The sequence below is a fragment of the Tarenaya hassleriana genome, unplaced genomic scaffold (assembly GCF_000463585.1).
Source record: "Tarenaya hassleriana unplaced genomic scaffold, ASM46358v1 Cleome10, whole genome shotgun sequence".
In the NCBI taxonomy this organism is placed as follows: Eukaryota; Viridiplantae; Streptophyta; class Magnoliopsida; order Brassicales; family Cleomaceae; genus Tarenaya; species Tarenaya hassleriana.
Window position 1 is genome coordinate 3,274,526 of NW_010960188.1, and position 18,480 is coordinate 3,293,005.

Below are 18,480 nucleotides of genomic sequence, written 5' to 3' on the forward strand. Positions count from 1 at the left end.
TATATATATATATAATATTTTAATTTTTTGTTTGAAAAGAAAACGAAATAAAACTGAAAAAGTCTACGTGAGATCTATTATAATATTTGATGGATTTACATCCACATCACACCTAGTATTTAGCCTAACTTTCTTACCCAACAAAAAAATATTATTATTTTCTCTCCTTACAAAAAGAAGTTGGTCAAACCCCATGTCTTTTGGACCTTTGACTCACTATGGCATGCCCATGAAATTAGCTTGGATATTGTTTACGTACCATACATATATATATATATATATATGAAATGTGAAGAACTAAAATACTAAATTCAAGAACAAAAAAAAATTAAATAAAAGAATCAAATGCATTCAAAAGGACGACGAAACTAAAAGCGTGAGAAGTTGGAAATTGACCGGATTAGAAAATTAATTGAAATCACTGTTTACTTTTTTCCAAGTAAATAACAAACAAAAACAAAGCTGACTAAAATCCAAACGTTGACTTTTGAACATTTTATGTTTGCACGCAATTCCAATAGGTTTATTTTATTTCTTGGCATATTAAGCATTAATATTTGCGTTTCATAATTTACATCTGTTAATCATATCTAATCTTTTTTTTTTGGGTAAAATAATCATATATAATCTTATTTTCTCAAGTTCAATTCTTTGTGCCATATATATTCTTCTCGCTATCATTAACCGTATATAATATGAAAAGTCTTTTTTGTTGTCTCTGCCTATACCTAACTGTTTCAAAAAAATTTATTTAAATTCATATACATGTTTCACATTTTGTCTTTTAGAATACTGCTTACCAACAACAAATTGGAAATTGTGTTAGTAATCCTTTCAATTATTTAACGTTTTTCATGTTTTTTTTAATTAAGATAACCTTTTTCCCCCGACTTTACAACAGCATTTTGTAATATGCAATTAATTTTATATATAGAGTTGATTTAAGTAACAAATTTGCGATATTGTACATAATAATGACAATACGAGGCCCAATCAGAGATTTTCATAAGCTAATGTCTCCAATTCGGCCCATCAGTAATGATGAGTTTGTGGAATAGACATTATATATATATATATATACTTATACTAAGAATTCGATATATATATCCACTTGGTAAAAGTTGAATTACGCTCTCTCTCTACGAAAAAAAAAGAATTTGAAGAATCCACAATAAGCTTGCATGCATATTTATACTTTAATACATGCAAGTTTCGTAAACTCTACATATCTCTAGACGTAATACTAAATAATGATATATTACTTATTATATGGTCCGCCTATATTTTTCTTATTCTAATTCAAATCCATAATCGTCCTCCCTTCTAATTATAAGGGAATTTAAAAACATAATTATACTAATTATTAAGAAAATCATATATCATAATTATTACGTGTCGAAAAATACTGCCAATATATGCAATAAATACAGTTTTATATATACGTTATATCCACAATATCACATCCAAGAGTCTATTCACTTCCATGTTTATTGTTATATCAAAACTCTAGCTTGGCACATGCATGCTACAAAACTGCGCACAACATTATCTTATATTAAACAAAGTCCAAATTTACAAAATCGACATACATATATACATATATGCCGTTATTAGAAGCAAAATTGTATATATATATTTTTTTAATTAACATGTTTTTTTTTTTCATAATACTTGACTGTATTATTAGCGTTCGCTGTATCCCTGGACGACCGATCTAAGTTCATCCCAACTTCCTTCATCTGCGATGAAATAATCTCCGCCGTTCATGTTCCAAACATGTGGGAAGTTGTTGTCGTTACAAGAAAACGGCGGCGCTGGAACGGGGGGATGTTGAAGATCCACGTGGCAACGGTTTTGTTGTGGTTCATGTAACTCGTATGGCAAGTGATCTCCGGCGGCATGGCGGCGGCGGCTGCTGTGGTCGGAATCTAAGCTGCTGGTGTTGGAACAAGAATCGGTTAAGCTGATAACCGGTTTTTGGTTCGGTATGAAGATTGGTTGTCTCTGTCGTGTGGTTCTTTTGAAGATTCTGCACAGTGTCCATACCTCCTTCACAAACAAAATCACGACACGTTACTTTAAATTAATTACGATATATATGCAACTCAAGTGAAAAAAAAACTAAAATTAATTTCGTGACGTATGCATGACGTTTTCGGTATGTGGTATTTATTGACCAAATTCATGTTAGGAAAATTCTAAGGACGTGCAAAACATGGTTGGCCCGAATGATATTTCCTCGATTTCAATTTATTTATTTATATATATATACATATATCATAAAACAATGCCATTTTATCGATAGACCATATAACCAAATGGTCCTAACTATTTATTGAGTCTTGTAATGTTTCAAATCGAGTTGACCCAAAGGTCGGTCCACAACAATAACTATCTCCCCATCCGTACCATAGATTTATATTCTACAATAAAATTACAGTACTTGTGTACGTACGAAAAATATTTGTTTCCTTTTCAGATGGACGTTTCGATATTTGGTTCGGAAATTATATTCGATTCGGTTCTTTCGATTTTATAAAGGTTATAAACATATATTGTAAAAAATGAACTTACAGCTTGTTGGGGTGAGTTATCATCGGTTGAACCGGATTTGGCATTGGTAGGGAGACGAAATTCGTGCATCATCCAATCGGTTTTGGAGCCCTTACCGGCCGAACCAAGGTAGTAAACCAGAGATTTCTTGAGACCGATGCAATCGTGGTTATCGGAGTAGACTGGTTTGTCAATACCGGTGGCTTTCCAAAAACCGGAACCGGTTACACGGTTCGGTCTTATGCTGTTTCTGTACTTCCTTCCTCTCATGCAGTAGAAGTACCATTCCTTTTCCCCAACGCTGTTCACTTCTGCATTCACATGCACCGACCGTAACATCTTTAGTTCTTTATATTATATATATATATATATATATATATATATATATATTGCTTTCATATGAAAATCAACATATAGAAATATCAAATCTACAAGCCAAAACTAACCTATGGATCGTTACTTTGGCCCTTGGATTTGGCATCGTGATGTGGTTTGACCATACACTAATGTTTTATTTGTATAAATAAAATATTATATATACTAAATATCATACTTTGATTTATGAATATAACCACCCACATATATATATATATCTACACACAAAAAAAAGACAATACATATGCATATTAAGCCTCTCTATTAAACCCTAAAAATGGTTCTGTTGGCATATATATATAGTCTGATCCATGGAATTAATGGGTAATTTTGTTTTCTTTTTTATAAAAAGGTTAATTAGCACTCAATTACTATCATTTCCATTTAGCAACAAATAAAATAAAAAACTAAAATGAAATGAAATTAAAGAGGCTACTTACTGGGGAGATCCCAAGGGTCGAACTTGTAGATATCGATGTGTTTGATAAGTTCGAATCTGATGGGTTTGTTCTCAATCTTCCTGCGGAGATAAAACCCTACGAGTTCCTCGTCCGTCGGGTGAAACCTGAACCCTGGGAGCGTGTCTCCATCCTCGACACCCATCTCTCACATATACATACAGATTTTACGCGTGTATGTATATATGTATCTATCTCCACACCCCCGGAAGTTTCTCTATATATAGATATCATATATCTTATAGATATATGTATATATGAATATACAATTCGTCCGCCATGTTGTTCTGGGTCAATTAAACATGACTTTGACTATTACACAAAACATTTTTTAACAAGGCCCTAAAAAGTTACACATATATATATATATATATATATATATATATATATACACACACGCGTGTGCGCGTGTGTGTGTCTTGCGTCTAGGGTTTATCTTTCACAAAGTAAGTATCGTATATATTAATTAATCTACCAACGGTTGTGTTGAATTTCAATACATTGTAGTATTAGATATATATATATGAATGGTATTGAACCAAAGCAAGCAACGAATAGTTTTTTTAAATAATTAATTATGACGTAATATATAGGGATGAACCCTAATTGTAGATGCATACCATTTTCCAATTCGGGAATGATGTATTAAATGCATTTAGTTGAACGTTGTATAGGGAGTTATTGCGAAGATAAATATCTCACCTTGGAATATGAAAAGAGATATATTACACAAATTCCTTGTGGAAAAAAAAATGCAAAAAAGCGCCAAATAAAACTATCGAAAATTAGATAATTCTTATAGATTTTAACCTTTTTTTGGTCCAAAGATATGTATATATTTCTTTTATATTATGTAAAAAGTCGTAAACATGCGCAAGAAGTCTAAGCAAAAGGCACAAATTCTATGTTGATGATGAAACGCAATGATGTGTACGTGTAGATGCGTACGTAGCTCAGCTTCTCTGCTAATTTAACTATTAATTTATTATTAAAAACAAACTGCAATATATATATATATATATATATATATATATTATATACACACACACAAATAAAATTAGCGTCCTAAACTATGGTGGTTATTATCTAAAATTTTTTCGATAAAGAAATGGAAAAATCGCCAATTTTCTTTTAAATAATGTGATTCATTCGATTCTTCTTAGATAAAAGAACATTTTGTTTACCAAATCAACTATAGAAAGAAGAATAATAATTAAAAAAAATAAGCATATGGTATATAAAATGTATGTATATATAGGTCCAAAAATTGGTTCAAGTAGTGTGTCCTATGACCATATAAAATTTTATCGAAATTGTTTTTTTGCGCCTCCTTTTTGGAATGGAAAGGGCATTATTTGAGGAAATAACCCCAAACACTCACCTAAGTTCGTGTGTGGATCCGACAAAGCAAATTAATAATATTGATCCTTATAGTTTCCAACTATATTATAAAAAGTATAATATATTATAAAAGTAACATTTATAAAAAAAAAACTATATTATAAAAGTAGCCGTTTGGAATACAATGAGAAGTTGTACCTTTCAATATCAGAAAAAAGAAAACCATGTTTGATTTGATTTGAGAAAATTTGATCAAACCCAAACGATTTTTCTTTTATCAATCTTAATTTTTGTAAAAAAAAAAACGTGCATTCTATTTTATATTTTATATAGATTTATTTTTTTATTAGAAATCATTCATATTTTTTTAAAAAAAACTTATATTTTTTCTTGGTAGTATTCAAAACGAGTTCTACAAATTTAATTTTAAAAATATTTCTAAATATCTTTTCCGTACAAATATTAATATATGTTATTCAATTGCATGTTCATTTTTTTTTAATCAGAAAATATCATTTGCTTGCTAGATTCGATTTTTATTATTAAAAAAAAAAATCCTAGATTAGCTGACAAACAAAATAATTCAACAAACCACCCAAAAAAAAAAAAAATCGAAACCCCCAAGAGGCTTGAGAACTTACATTTAACAAAATGCATAAACGATAGAAATATCAAATGAAACGTGGGATGATTCCTCGAGTGTATCGAAGCGTGAGCCATGACACCATATATTAATTTGACTATTTACCCCATCCATTACATATATACATACATATATATACATGGACTTTCTCCCCACATGGCTTTGATTTTATTTTATATATATATATATATATATATATATATATATATATTTATTTATTTATTTTAATTTACCAATAAACCTGTCCTGGTTAGATATAAAATCTTGGTCAAAGACATGACAAGCCCATGCAGTTATTCAAACAAAAGGTACCGCGGAGACAAGACAAGAGTATCTTCAAAACCCCCTTTTACTTTTCTTTTTCCTCAAGCTCCAAAATTAAAATGCAACTTCGATCTTTAATAACCAATAAATAAAATCTTTTTTTTTAAAATAAATTCAAAAGCAAAGAATTCGAAAGGGCAAAACGACGACGGGTTTAAGCTGAGCTATTAATCATCGAGGAAAACGACAAAACTGTGAGTTTTCTTCAACACTTTGCGATGAAGTCCATACAAGCAAGCAGGTAGCAATATTATGATTTATTACGCCATGATGACATCATGATGTGGCAGAAATTAAATTACCCAACAAAAAAATATGTACTTTTTTAAAAACGTTCTAAATTAATTATATTAATTGATATTAGGAAAAATATTTTGTTGATTGGATTGAATTGGATAATTTAATGAAAATATCATTTTTTATGTTTAAAAATAAAAATAAAATTATTTAAGTATATAGATATTTTAATTTAAATGTTAATTAAAATCCAATCGTTTTGACTGACTTCATAAATTAAATTGAGTCAAAAAAGGGACAAATTTCAAATTCAAAGTTTTTGAATTCAGGAAATTCTAAAAAACTCGATCCGTCTCGACAATCTATGTGGTTTTGGATCAGCCATGTTCATACCAGGATGATGAACCGACGAAATCGCACAACGAAACACAGTTTTTTCCACCAAAAAAAAAAAGAGAATTTGCGACCGGACTGAACCGAACCTTCAGATCTGCAAGAACACATCATCACGAGGTCGGCGGCGGCGGAGGATTCCGACAGAGAGCCGGAGAGACGAACAAGGAAGAAGACGAGCGGCGAATTCGAGATTCAGATTGAAAACTACACGTTACGAAGAAAGGACATCACGGTCCCCTCAGGAATTTTGCTTCATCCACACGTTTTCTCGCCGCTTCGAGCCTTCGTTCCTTCTCCGGTGTCCCTCCGCCGCAGATCCGTTTCGGGGTTTTCACACTGCGTCATTTATAGGGATTAGGGTTTTCAAGAGGAAGAACAAGGCTGGGCTTTGAGTTATTTGGGCCTATTTTTTAAACTTATTAAGCTGGGCTTCATCTAAAAGCCCAATAGTGTTTTTAATCGTATTCAAACCAACCCTAATGGATACAAATTCAAAACCAATCCTAATGTGTATTTCTGAATAAACACATCTGGAAATGGTACCGCTGTTAATAAAATATGATTTTGGGGGGTGCAACAAAGTGACACGTGTCGTAATTCTATAGGTCGGAACCTTATCCGATGTCGGAAAATGTAATCCTCCGTGTCTCAACCCAGAATCCGTCCAAATTCCACGAACCATTTCCATTAACAAATTCCGCCAACACCGAAACACAGCTTCAATTAAGAGCAAGATCCCAAAAAAGAAGCCCCCCTTGTTTCGGAAAAAACAAAAAGAAGTGAAACCTAAGAGTGATCGGGAATGGCGTCCCCGACCTGCTTCTTCCACCACAATGCGCTCGCCTCGCCGGTCGGCGCCGTCAGGACGTTTCAGCGCCACGTGTCGGCGATCCGGCCGTTTCAAGTGATTTGCCAGGCGACCCAGAAGCATGGGGACGAGGCGACGTCTGTGTCAAGGAGGTTAGCGGTCGGAATCATGATCGGAGCCGCCGCCGCAGCGTCCAAAGTCTCCCCCGCCGATGCCGCTTACGGCCAAGCCAGTAACTTTAATTTCACCTTTTCATTTTCTTGTGAATTTTCATGGTTCTTTAAATTTTATAATCCAATTAAGACCAGACATTGTAGTTCATCTAGAACCAAGGATGTAACAAAAGGGCGGGCGTGAATCTAACCGGTTTTCGGGTTTTGATTTAGATTGATGATTATGCTTGTTCTGTTTCTAAAATGGAAAAAAAAGAAAGGAGAATCACAATAAGGATATATTCATTTGATACTATATAGTTGTTAACTGTTCCAAGAATCAAGGTATATATCGGACAACAAGAACCATCCTGTAACTTATTTATGACAATCTTGATCGTAAATCCGTTAGGGTTTGCGTTTGAACGTTGAAACTGCGAAGGTTTTTGGGAAACCGAAGACGAACACGGACTATATACCAGTAGAAGGTGAAGGGTTCAAACTCAACGTGCCGTCGAAGTGGAACCCTAGCAAAGAAGAAGAGTATCCAGGACAAGTTCTCAGATACGAGGACAACTTCGATGCCAACAGTAATGTCAATGTCATGGTCAGTCACCGACACTGACAAGAAGTCCATCACTGACTATGGTTCCCCCGAACAGTTCCTTGCCAAGGTTCGTCTATATATAGACTCATGTGCGTATATATGTACTCGAGTAGATATATAAACTTCAGGGTTCAATGTAAAATCTGGGGTTTGTGATTAGATTAGGTCATCATGCTACATGCAGCTGAAGAAACGGTAACCATAATTAGTCTCTGTTTTCTGCTATTACAGTTTAACTATCTTCTCGGGAAGCAAGCTTATTTCGGTGAGACCGCCTCCGAGGTAATACCGAACTCTTCCCGGCCAAAACAGCGCTTGTATTTTCCCGACCATATCTGTGTACTGATTATGCCACTCTAGTTTGATGACGGGGAGGGTTTGATGCCAATGCGGTGGCGACGGCGACGGCCAACATTCTCGAGACGGGGACTCCGGTTGTGGAGGGGAAACAATACTATTTCCTGTCAGTGCTGACGAGGACGAGGGAGGGAAGCACCAGCTGATCACGGCGACCATGAAAGACGGCAAGCTCTACATCTGCAAGGTTCATGCCGGCGACAAGCGGTGGTTCAAGGGAGCTAGAAAATTTGTCGAGGGCACTGCCAGTTCTTTCAGAGTGGCTAAGTAAACCCCCCCCCCACTATCATTTCCATTTAGCAACAAATAAAATAAAAAACTAAAATGAGTTAACTGTAAACATGAAGAAAGGGAATGTTTTCGCAACCGATGAGAATGAAAACTTAGATCGAGTTGAGAGTATATGCGATGGTTTCTTCAATGTTGGTCGGTCCATATTTCATGCGTAAATTACGCGTATTGAACGTAACGAATAAGGAGAACGAGAAACGGTCAATGACGTCGGGAAGTAAGACAAAAAAAACATGCATGTGTATGTACACATGCATGCATGCATGCATTGATTTGGATCGGATTCTCATTTAAGAAGAAGCAATTTGTTTTGTGCAATGAATGCGTATACATGGACCACCCGAAATCTACCCCCTTGTGTGCATAAACAGCCAAACGAGAAGGAGAACATCACCTTTCGGTGGATGCTTCCGTCAATATCTGGTCCATCGTGTACACACATATATATATATATATATATGTATGTATTTGCCGTACAATAATAAAAAAGTTGTATAAATTATAAATTTATAATGCATAAAGGGGGGGGGGAATGTGGTAATAGAATTGCAGATTCCATAGTTTGAGCAGAATAACGAGTTGTGAAAGGAAATTTATTTGACTGAAAAAGAATTATTATTACAGGAAAAGAAAAATCAAATTTTGTATTAAATTATTCGGGTTGGATCGGAACATCCATTACACAATTGTTTTCGTTTTCACACGATGGAATGACGTAAATGCCCTTAATAATTGGTGCTTCTCCGCGGTTCCGATAAGGCATACAGATCACGAACCCACCACTAGAAACCAAGCAATAGATCTTCATAACAGCGGGTCCCACTAAGGCATCTTACTGTCCGCATAACTGCCACGTGTCGATCACGGATGCCCCCTACCTTCTGATGCGGTACTGTTGATCTCCCCGTCTCCCTCTCTCTCTCTCTCTCTCTCTCTCTCTCTCTCTCTCTCTCTCTCTGTAATCTCTCCTCTTTTCCCTCTTGTCGCTTTCTGTCCGAACCCCCCCGAAAGCATAGTAGTATTCTCTCTCTCTTTATGTCTGTTCAATTCCATGTCTGAAATATTTTCACAGTCTGGGTTCTTTAGAGAGAGAAAACAGGAGAGAGAGGAGAGAGAGAGTTCTGTTCTTTTTCGGCTGATCTCGTCTGGAGGAACAGATCAGGTGTGGATCTCTATCTCCTTCGCTTCTGATTCATCCAGCGGCTTCCAAATCCGGTCAGCCTTTTATAGTTTTTTAAAAATAATTTTTGTTATTATTTTTCCATAATTGGAATGGGTTTTTCCAACTAATTTAATCGAAATCTTCTGTTTCTTTCCCTCTAATGTTCCCTCCTCGGTTGCTGGAGTATTAAAAAAATGTTTTAGGTTGAAATCACTAATCAGTGCTTGTATTTAATCCTTTTTTTTAAAAGTGATTAGTGAAACATACAGGGGATTTATATATGCTAATTATTATAAAGTTGACTGCTTTCATCCTCCTCCCCCTCCATGGGGTCCTCTCTCGTATACACTAATCTTTCTGTGTAAAGCATAATTAGATGTCACCAATTAATCAACGCCATAATCATATGATCACTGATCGCTTTGCTTAATACTATATTGCTTTCTCATGCTTTGACTCTGTGTAGATCCGATCTGACATGGAAAACAGTCTTTCTGATTGGAACTTCGAGGACAGTTTCCACATGTCCACACACAAGAGATCTGTCCGGTATGTATATGTATATATGTATATGTATGTATGATATTTGATCTGAATCAATCTCTCTTGTCATTAAGCAATTAAGCGTCAGTCGATTTCTTTTACTGTATGTTGTATTTGCAGACCGGATGACGAACTAGTGGAGCTGCTTTGGAGGGATGGGCAGGTGGTTCTGCAGAGTCAGACACAGAGAGAACCACCGGTCCCGCGCCATCACAGACACGATCATCACCAAGAAACCCTAGCGAGAGCGGACGGTTCTTCCCGTGCAGATGCCTTTCTTGATGACCAAGAAACCGTTTCTTGGATCCACTGCCCTCCCGACGATCCCTTCGAGAACGAATTCTCCTCCGATCTCTTCTCCGCAATCCCGCAGTTCTGCCCGGAGAGGCCGAGCTTGGGAGCTTTTCGTGAAGGACCGTGCAAAAACGAGGTGGGTCTCGACCCTCGAGCCATGCCTCCTCCCAAATTCACGTTCTCGGACACAAAAGATGCGACGTTTGGAGAATTCGGCAAGGAGTCTTCGGTTATGACCGTCGGGCCAAGCCATTGCGGCAGCAACCAGTTGCAGAATGATGTCGACGTCACTACGGCTACTGCCACGGGATTATCTGTCGGATCACTGAAGGGTGTCAATGGAGGAAACTACGTTTCCACGAGTGATAGAAGCAAAAACGACGGTACCCTCGACCCGAATGGTACTTCCTCGTCCGGTGGCTCTTCTGGTTGTAGCTTTAAGGAAACCGCAAGTGGAATCATCAGTCTCCGTAAGAGAAAACAGATCATGGAAACTGAAGAATCTGTGTCTCAGTCCAATGTATGCAATGTTCATGGATCTAAACACGCTTTCTTGCGCTTGTTTCGTCGTTCAAAGATCTTAACAACGAATGTTTTCCCTGCGTTAATGATGTTTCATTCAGGCAACGGGAAACAAGTCGAGCCAACGGTCAGGATCAACCCGAAGGAGCCGTGCAGCCGAAGTTCATAATCTCTCAGAAAGAGTATATATACCTCGTTGTTTCCTCGATGATTTATGTTTTTTCAGATCGTGTTCTAAGAAGAGAATGTTAAACGAAATCCCTTTGTTCGAACGGTACAGAAACGCAGAGATCGGATCAACGAGAGGATGAGAGCATTGCAAGAACTGATACCTCATTGCAGCAAAGTAGGTGCCATGGAAATTCAGAACCCATCAAACCAAAAACACGATCATGTGAAGGAAGATTTATGTTTATGTTTTTGCAAATGCAGACAGATAAAGCTTCGATTTTGGACGAAGCCATAGATTATCTGAAGTCACTTCAGTTACAGCTCCAAGTAATGTGGATGGGAAGTGGAATGGCGGCGAATCAAATGATGTTTCAGGGAATGCAGCCACCGTACCTTCCCCGTATGGGAATGCAAATGCCTTCTTCGTTTCAGAACCCAATGCACTTGCCCCGGTTCCCGGTTATGGACCGGTCCACTTCTCAAAATCCTGGTTTGGTTTGCCAAAACCCGGTTCAGTACCAGAACCAGGTCTTCTCCGAGCAGCTCGCGAGGTACATCGCCGGTTTTCCGCAGATGCAACCCTCTTCTCAGGTCTGAGAATCGACTAATTTCTCTAAAACAAGGATGTTTACGTGATTTTTTGAGGAAAAAGTTGCTTGATTTCTGACTTTCGTTGGTGTTTAAATCGAACCGGTTATTGCAGAACACGAACACGATGAGATTCGGTTCTCCGACCGTACAGCAAAACCAAGTTCCGGCGCCGGAGCCCACCGGCACTCTTCCCTCGAACCGGTAGACAGGTGAAGGGAAATGATGTTACCGACATTTTTTTTGTCAACTTATTATATATTATTTTTTTAAAAAACCCAACCATGTATTGTAGGTTTGGAACATTAGGACATACAGTTATTTAAGTTAGATGAATCGTATTATGTGTATTTATAACCATTTTGATATTCTTTTTTTTCTATGATGATCTGGATTATTGGTCTATTGTCGTATGCCAGCCCACGATTATTTTGAAATTTAAAAAAAAATGTATTTAAGTTTTGGGGGACTAAATTCCAAATTTGTTTGGGCCACATTAGACCCATGTTAAATGGGCTTAATTGGGCCTGAATTAATATTTAACTATTAATAATGGGCTTTTTAATTTGTATATATGAAAATTGTGTATTTTATGAAAAGGGTAAACTTCCTAAAAATTCCCCTAACTGGAAAACTAATTCCTCAACTTGCAGCCTAGAAAAATAATTCCTCAATTTACAAATCTTACCATTAAAATACCTGAACTTGTAAATCATTACCAATTAAATTTTTTACCAACGTTTTACGGTCACTTCCGTTAAATATCATCTTATGTGGCATTCATACTTCATATTCTAATTCTATGTTATAATTAATTGTCACATAATCAATTTTTAAATTAAATAATAGAAAAAATTAAATCGATAAATAAAAATTATGAACCGATATGTTAAAAATATATATTAATTTGAACCTATTTGTTTTTAAGATTTTCTGGGTTATTCGGATCTATTAGAAAACGTGGGTTTGAATTTGATATAAATGATTTAATTTTTTTGTTTTCAAATAAAGATAGGTTATTTTCTAAAAGACAATTTAACAGTCTAGAAAATAACACATCTTTATTTGAAAACAAAAAAAAAATTAAACCATTTATATCAAATTCAAACCCAGGTTGTCTAACCGCTTCGAATAACCCAAAGAATTTTAAAAACAAATAGGTTCAAATTAATATATTTTTCAACATATCGGTTCACCAGATCGGTTCATAATTTTTATTTATCGATTTAATTTTTTCCATTATTTAATTCAAATATTGATTATGTGACAATTAATTATAACGTATAATATATTCTAAAATACCACATAAGAGGATATTTAAAGGAAATGACGGTAAACCTTTGACAAAATTTTAATTGGTAATGATTTACAAGTTCAATTATTCTAATGGTAATATTTGCAAATTGAGGAATTATTTTTCTAGGCTACAAATTGAGGAATTAGTTTTCCAATACTTTGCAAGTTGAAGAATTTTTAGGGAATTTACCCTTTATGAAAATCTTAATACTACCCCATAACATCAATCTTGTTCGGTGGCTTGTCGAACATCAACAATAATTGTAAAATGTTTACACACACATACATGACACGTGCGAAATGCAAAATTAATATTAGAATAATTAAATTCCGAAATTCTGAATACATGGATTCATCAAGATAACATGCAAATATTGGCCAATAACATTTTAATTCATTAAAATTTGAATAGTTTCACCGATAAAAATCGCCTTAAATTCGAATTTCAGATCTAGAAAAAGATTCTCATCATATGGCTGTTTTTCGGTTTTGACTTCTGAGATGAATCCGAATTATAAAAAAAAACATTTTAATTCGAAGAAATTAAATGCATGGAATGCTGCTGACGTGGTAAAATACGGACCATTCGATATGATATAAAAATCTTATCTCTTTTGTCATGGTATTGGCTTTTTCCTCGACTGTATCAGTGGTAGATTTTTTGTTTAACATATGGGTTTCGTCATCACAATTAAATAAAATAAAAATAATGGATCTGTCATTTTACTGGGCCACCCCGCTTGATAAGCTGGGCCACTTATCAGAGTCGGTTAAAAAAAAAAACACGTGACACTCGATTTTCTTTACCCTGATTTTGCTGCTCCGCTTTTATCTTGTCGGTCATAATATAAGGTAATTTTTATTTTATTTTATATTGTTAGGTAACCAACTTTTTTGTTTCTATTTTTTATATAATATATCAGATAAAAATAAAATAAAAATTGTACGATAACATATAGAGTATGCGAATCGTTAAATCTAAATTCATAGAATTTGGCTAAAAATCTAAAACAGAATGTTGTTTTCGAAAGCATAAAAAGAGAATATAGTTTTCAAAATATAGTAACATATTCAATATTAATTTTCCATAAAAGTAATCTATACTATTTTTTTTTCACAAGCAATTTATACGAATCAGGAGTTTTTATAAGGACGTACCTAATTAATTCAAGAGGTAACAGAAAAATCTCGGCAAAAAACTCCAGCGTTTAGACAGTACTACGTCAGCGTTTTCCAGTCATTGTCCAATACGTTGACGCCACGAAACGGAAAACGCAAACGCGATTCACTTCTTTGCATACGCCTCGTGGCGAACTGAAACGCCTTCCCTTGGGAGTTGTGATTCTCTTTCCGCGTCAAAAATTGACGAATATACCCTCGAAAAGTAGAGCGAGTGTGTAATTTTACGTACTCGAGCGCGTAGATGTAGGTTTCCTTCAATGAAATTGGGACTCGAGCGTCTATATAAGCGACCTACCGTCAAGTGTTAGGCCTCAAAAACGCAAGAGCTCGGGAGAAGAAAAAAGCGTTTCCTTTTCTCTCTCTAGAATTTTCTTTTTCTTCACCTTCTCTCTATCTTCTGCCTGAAGAGTCCGATCTCTCTGTCCGCTTTGGATCTGATCCTATTGTTCGCCGGAATTCCGCCGCCGATCTCTTCCGAATTATTATTACAGGAAAAGAAAAATCAAATTTTGTATTAAATTATTCGGGTTGGATCGGAACATCCATTACACAATTGAGAGAGCGTAATCCGGAAGAAAAGAGGAATCGCATGAGTTTGTTTGGGATCCTAGGTTATCCTTCTTCGAATTCGAACCACTTTACGACGTGTCTTCTGATCTACATCCTTCATTTTTCTCCCCAGTTACCGATTTCTCTCTTTCAATTCGAGCAGAAATCGTTAGATCCGTCATCGATTAATAGTAGCGGTGATAATAATTTTAATAATCTACCGAGTAATCGTCTGATTAATCGCCGATCGTTGTTGAATCATGGAGTCGGGAGGCAAGAGTAATCGCCAACTGCGTACAGGTATGATCTTCCTCCACAATTTATTTCAATCTTTCTATCGCTTAGATTGAGATTCTGTTCAAATTGTTTTACCCATTCCCATTAAAAAAGGATTTTTTTCGTTTCGTCTGTGATCTCCTTTTGTCGGCGATCGTTTTCTGGGTTATTTTCCACAGGTCGGTCTGTCTTATTGTTGTCGTCTGCTTCATTACTTCTAGAACGTATGAAAGACGAAAATTTTGTTTCACAGTCGAGTTTTGGGCTTACAAAGGGAAGTTTGTCTGGTGGTTTTCTTATACTGTGTTTTGCAGCTGTTTGCTTCTCAACTGGCCAGAGGATGAAGTCAAGGTCACCTTCCGTGATCGTCATCGGAGGTGGTTTTGCGGGAATTACTGCTGCTCGGACTCTTCAAGATGCCTCCTTTCAGGTTTGTGGCTTAAGTAATAAACTCTCTATGTTATTCTGCGAGGATGGAGTAGGAATTTGATTGTTACGTTCTCGAGTTTTCATGATCTTTTCCTGACTTCTCGCCTTCTCGTTCGCTGTGTTCATTGTTAGGTCGTTGTTCTGGAGTCACGAGATCGCATTGGTGGGCGAGTTCATACCGATTACTCGTTTGGTTTTCCTGTTGATCTTGGTGCATCTTGGTAGATCACTTGTCTCCAACTTTTCTTTGTCCATGACTGATGTCTGCATGTCTTATTAGTGGTACTGATAGAGCGATATTGTTGTCACATCACAGGTTGCATGGTGTATGCAAGGAGAATCCTCTCGCACCATTGATTGGAAGACTTGGCTTGCCCTTGTACCGCACCAGTGGTGATGATTCTGTCCTGTACGATCACGATCTTGAGAGGTGTGTATGAATATGAGTATATTGCTTTCCATTGTTCTTGTTGTTTCCTTCTTTGATACCTCAACTAGTATACTGTACTTGATCTTGATCAGCTGTTATCTTTACCCTTGCCCGTTGCTTATGTTTTATGTTTTCCTCAGCGAGTTAACCTTGTAATGGTGAATCCTTTTCTGCAGTTACGCTTTGTTTGATATGGATGGCAACCAAGTTCCTCAAGAGCTGGTTACGAAGGTTGGCAAAACGTTTGAGTGCATTTTGGAAGAGGTAAGCTTTACATATTCAATTGTTCCTTACCTTTTCTTTTCCGATTCCTTTCTATATTTTCTGTGTGCATCAATGCATCTTCGTTTTATGTTTGCAGATCAATAAAGTTAGAGAGGAGCAAACGGAAGACATGTCGATATCTCGAGCCTTTGCAATTGTATTTGAGAGGAGGCCTGATTTGAGGTTTGGAGGCGTAACACATCTCAATTGGTTGGATTTTATAATCTTTGCACCTTTCATATTGGTTTTATGACCAATCGGGTTTTGTTACAGGTTGGAGGGGCTTGGCCATGATGTGCTTCAATGGTATTTGTGCCGGATGGAAGGGTGGTTTGCTGCTGACTCTGAAACAATCTCGGCAAAGTGCTGGGACCAGGTCAGTAGTCCATTTATAATCTAAGATGTCTTATAAAATCCAAAACTTATGTGGCTGTCTCAGTAGTTGACGGGGCATAATCGCGTTATATTTGGTTAATCTTGCAGGAAGTATTGCTGCCTGGTGGACATGGTCTCATGGTTAGAGGGTATCGTCCTGTCATCAACACTCTTGCCAGAGGTCTCGATATCCGTCTTGGCCACAGGTACGACGAGTTGATGAATGTCTTGGAATATCTGTGTTAAAACTCGGCTTTTATCTCGCTCGGCTCGTAATCATATGCTTGTTTTTGCAGGGTTGTCAAGGTCGTGAGGGGGCACCATGGAGTGAAGGTGACCACAGAAAAGGGTGACACTTTTGTCGCGGATGCAGCTGTTATCGCCGTTCCACTCGGAGTCCTGAAGGCTGGGATCATAAAATTCGAACCGAGGCTTCCGGACTGGAAGCAAGAAGCCATCAACGATCTCGGGGTGGGGATTGAGAACAAGATCGTGTTGCACTTTGACAAGGTATTCTGGCCGAACGTAGAGTTTCTAGGAGTGGTAGCGGAGACATCATACGGGTGCAGCTATTTTTTGAACCTGCACAAGGCGACGGCTCATCCCGTGCTGGTGTACATGCCGGCGGGGCAGCTGGCCAAAGACATCGAGAAGATGCCTGATGAAGCGGCTGCTGATTTTGCATTCACGCAACTGAAGAAGATCCTTCCGGACGTGTCTCCGCCCGTGCAGTATCTGGTGTCGAGGTGGGGAACCGACGTGAACTCGCTCGGGTCGTACAGCTACGACATTGTGGGGAAGCCGCACGATCTGTACGAACGGCTGAGGGTGCCGGTGGACAACGTGTTCTTTGCGGGGGAGGCGACGAGCATGAGCTACCCCGGCTCGGTGCACGGAGCATTCTCGACGGGAGTGATGGCGGCCGAAGACTGCAGGATGCGGGTCCTGGAGCGTTATGGCGAGCTCGATCTCTTCCATCCCGTCCTGGGCGAGGACGCTTCCTCCGTATCCGTCCCCCTCCTCATCTCCCGTCTCTAAAAGACAACAGATTAATACCATCGCCATTAGCGAAAAACAAGATCGGTGTTTACGTTGGTTATTATTATCCGTTTGGTGTGTAAAAGACTCGCTCTTACATATTATATATATATATGTATATGTAACGTTTGCTAATATTTCCATATACTCATATTATTATTCTGTGATAATGAAGGGAAAAGATCCTTGATGGTTAACGGGACGATTTCTTTTTTCCTTTTAAAGATTGTACTTAGATAAATCAACAAAATCAATATAATATTATATATGTATGCAACGGCATGCCCCATCCCCACTCGAAGACGAACCAAAAAAAAACCTTTCTCTCTGCTGTGCGATATGACTTTTGTTCCAGTGTTCGTCGTTATTTTTTTCAAATCATACGGACATCCTCGAAGCCGTCCGTGTTCCGTTGTCTGGGACAGCTTCTTGTCGAGACGACGTAATTTTAAGTGCCCACCAGGGGTGTTTCCGTCAATTCACCCCGTACTGACCTGCCTTGTCATATTATTATTTTTTTCTTGATTTTCCCTCACTTGAATTTCCCCTCTTATTTCGTTTCGTAAATATCCATTCAGAAGGATAAGAAAGTCCATAGATTGATACATCTATCATGAAACAGTTATTTTGTCTGAAAAAATAAAAACTTGAATTCCTTCTCTTATTTCCCCTCTTACTTCTCATGCAACCGAAGGAGCGATCTTTAGGCCCATTTAGAAGGCCCATTAACATTTGAAAGCCCATTAGTCCCAGTCAAGGAATCTACGAAAATGCCATCAGCTCTCCCCTCTCTCTCTCTCTCTCTCTCTCTCTTCCTCT

General features: G+C 37.2%; 3 protein-coding genes and 1 long non-coding RNA gene across 5 annotated transcripts; 3 read left to right on the forward strand and 1 right to left on the reverse strand.

The window, feature by feature from the left end:
- Window positions 1-1,534: 1,534 nt before the first annotated feature.
- LOC104803380 (transcription factor JUNGBRUNNEN 1) lies at window positions 1,535-3,590 on the reverse strand. The gene is made up of 3 exons (XM_010527311.1): window positions 3,369-3,590; window positions 2,575-2,864; window positions 1,535-2,049 (listed from the first exon to the last, which is right to left on the reverse strand). Exons 1-3 carry the CDS (start codon window positions 3,529-3,531, stop codon window positions 1,684-1,686), a joined length of 819 nt encoding a protein of 272 aa, XP_010525613.1. The 5' UTR covers window positions 3,532-3,590; the 3' UTR covers window positions 1,535-1,683.
- A 3,318-nt stretch (window positions 3,591-6,908) lies between these two features.
- On the forward strand, window positions 6,909-8,341 carry LOC104803387. The gene is made up of 3 exons (XR_770206.1): window positions 6,909-7,961; window positions 8,126-8,176; window positions 8,255-8,341. It is a non-coding gene; the product is annotated as an uncharacterized LOC104803387 (long non-coding RNA).
- Window positions 8,342-9,501: 1,160 nt separating this feature from the next.
- On the forward strand, window positions 9,502-12,227 carry LOC104803391 (transcription factor PIF4). Of its 2 annotated transcripts, none has more exons than XM_010527325.2 (7): window positions 9,502-9,704; window positions 10,171-10,253; window positions 10,368-11,061; window positions 11,165-11,245; window positions 11,344-11,409; window positions 11,496-11,825; window positions 11,938-12,227. In XM_010527325.2, exons 1-7 carry the CDS (start codon window positions 9,594-9,596, stop codon window positions 12,028-12,030), a joined length of 1,458 nt encoding a protein of 485 aa, XP_010525627.1. In that variant the 5' UTR covers window positions 9,502-9,593; the 3' UTR covers window positions 12,031-12,227. The 2 variants fall into 2 exon arrangements, with proteins under 2 accessions (XP_010525627.1, XP_010525635.1); XM_010527333.1 differs by having other exon boundaries at window positions 9,588-9,757.
- Window positions 12,228-14,860: 2,633 nt separating this feature from the next.
- On the forward strand, window positions 14,861-17,858 carry LOC104803407 (probable polyamine oxidase 2). Its single transcript, XM_010527342.2, has 9 exons — window positions 14,861-15,149; window positions 15,440-15,555; window positions 15,687-15,775; window positions 15,871-15,984; window positions 16,161-16,248; window positions 16,346-16,431; window positions 16,522-16,624; window positions 16,732-16,829; window positions 16,920-17,858. Exons 1-9 carry the CDS (start codon window positions 15,110-15,112, stop codon window positions 17,659-17,661), a joined length of 1,476 nt encoding a protein of 491 aa, XP_010525644.1. The 5' UTR covers window positions 14,861-15,109; the 3' UTR covers window positions 17,662-17,858.
- The last annotated feature ends 622 nt before the right edge of the window (window positions 17,859-18,480 follow it).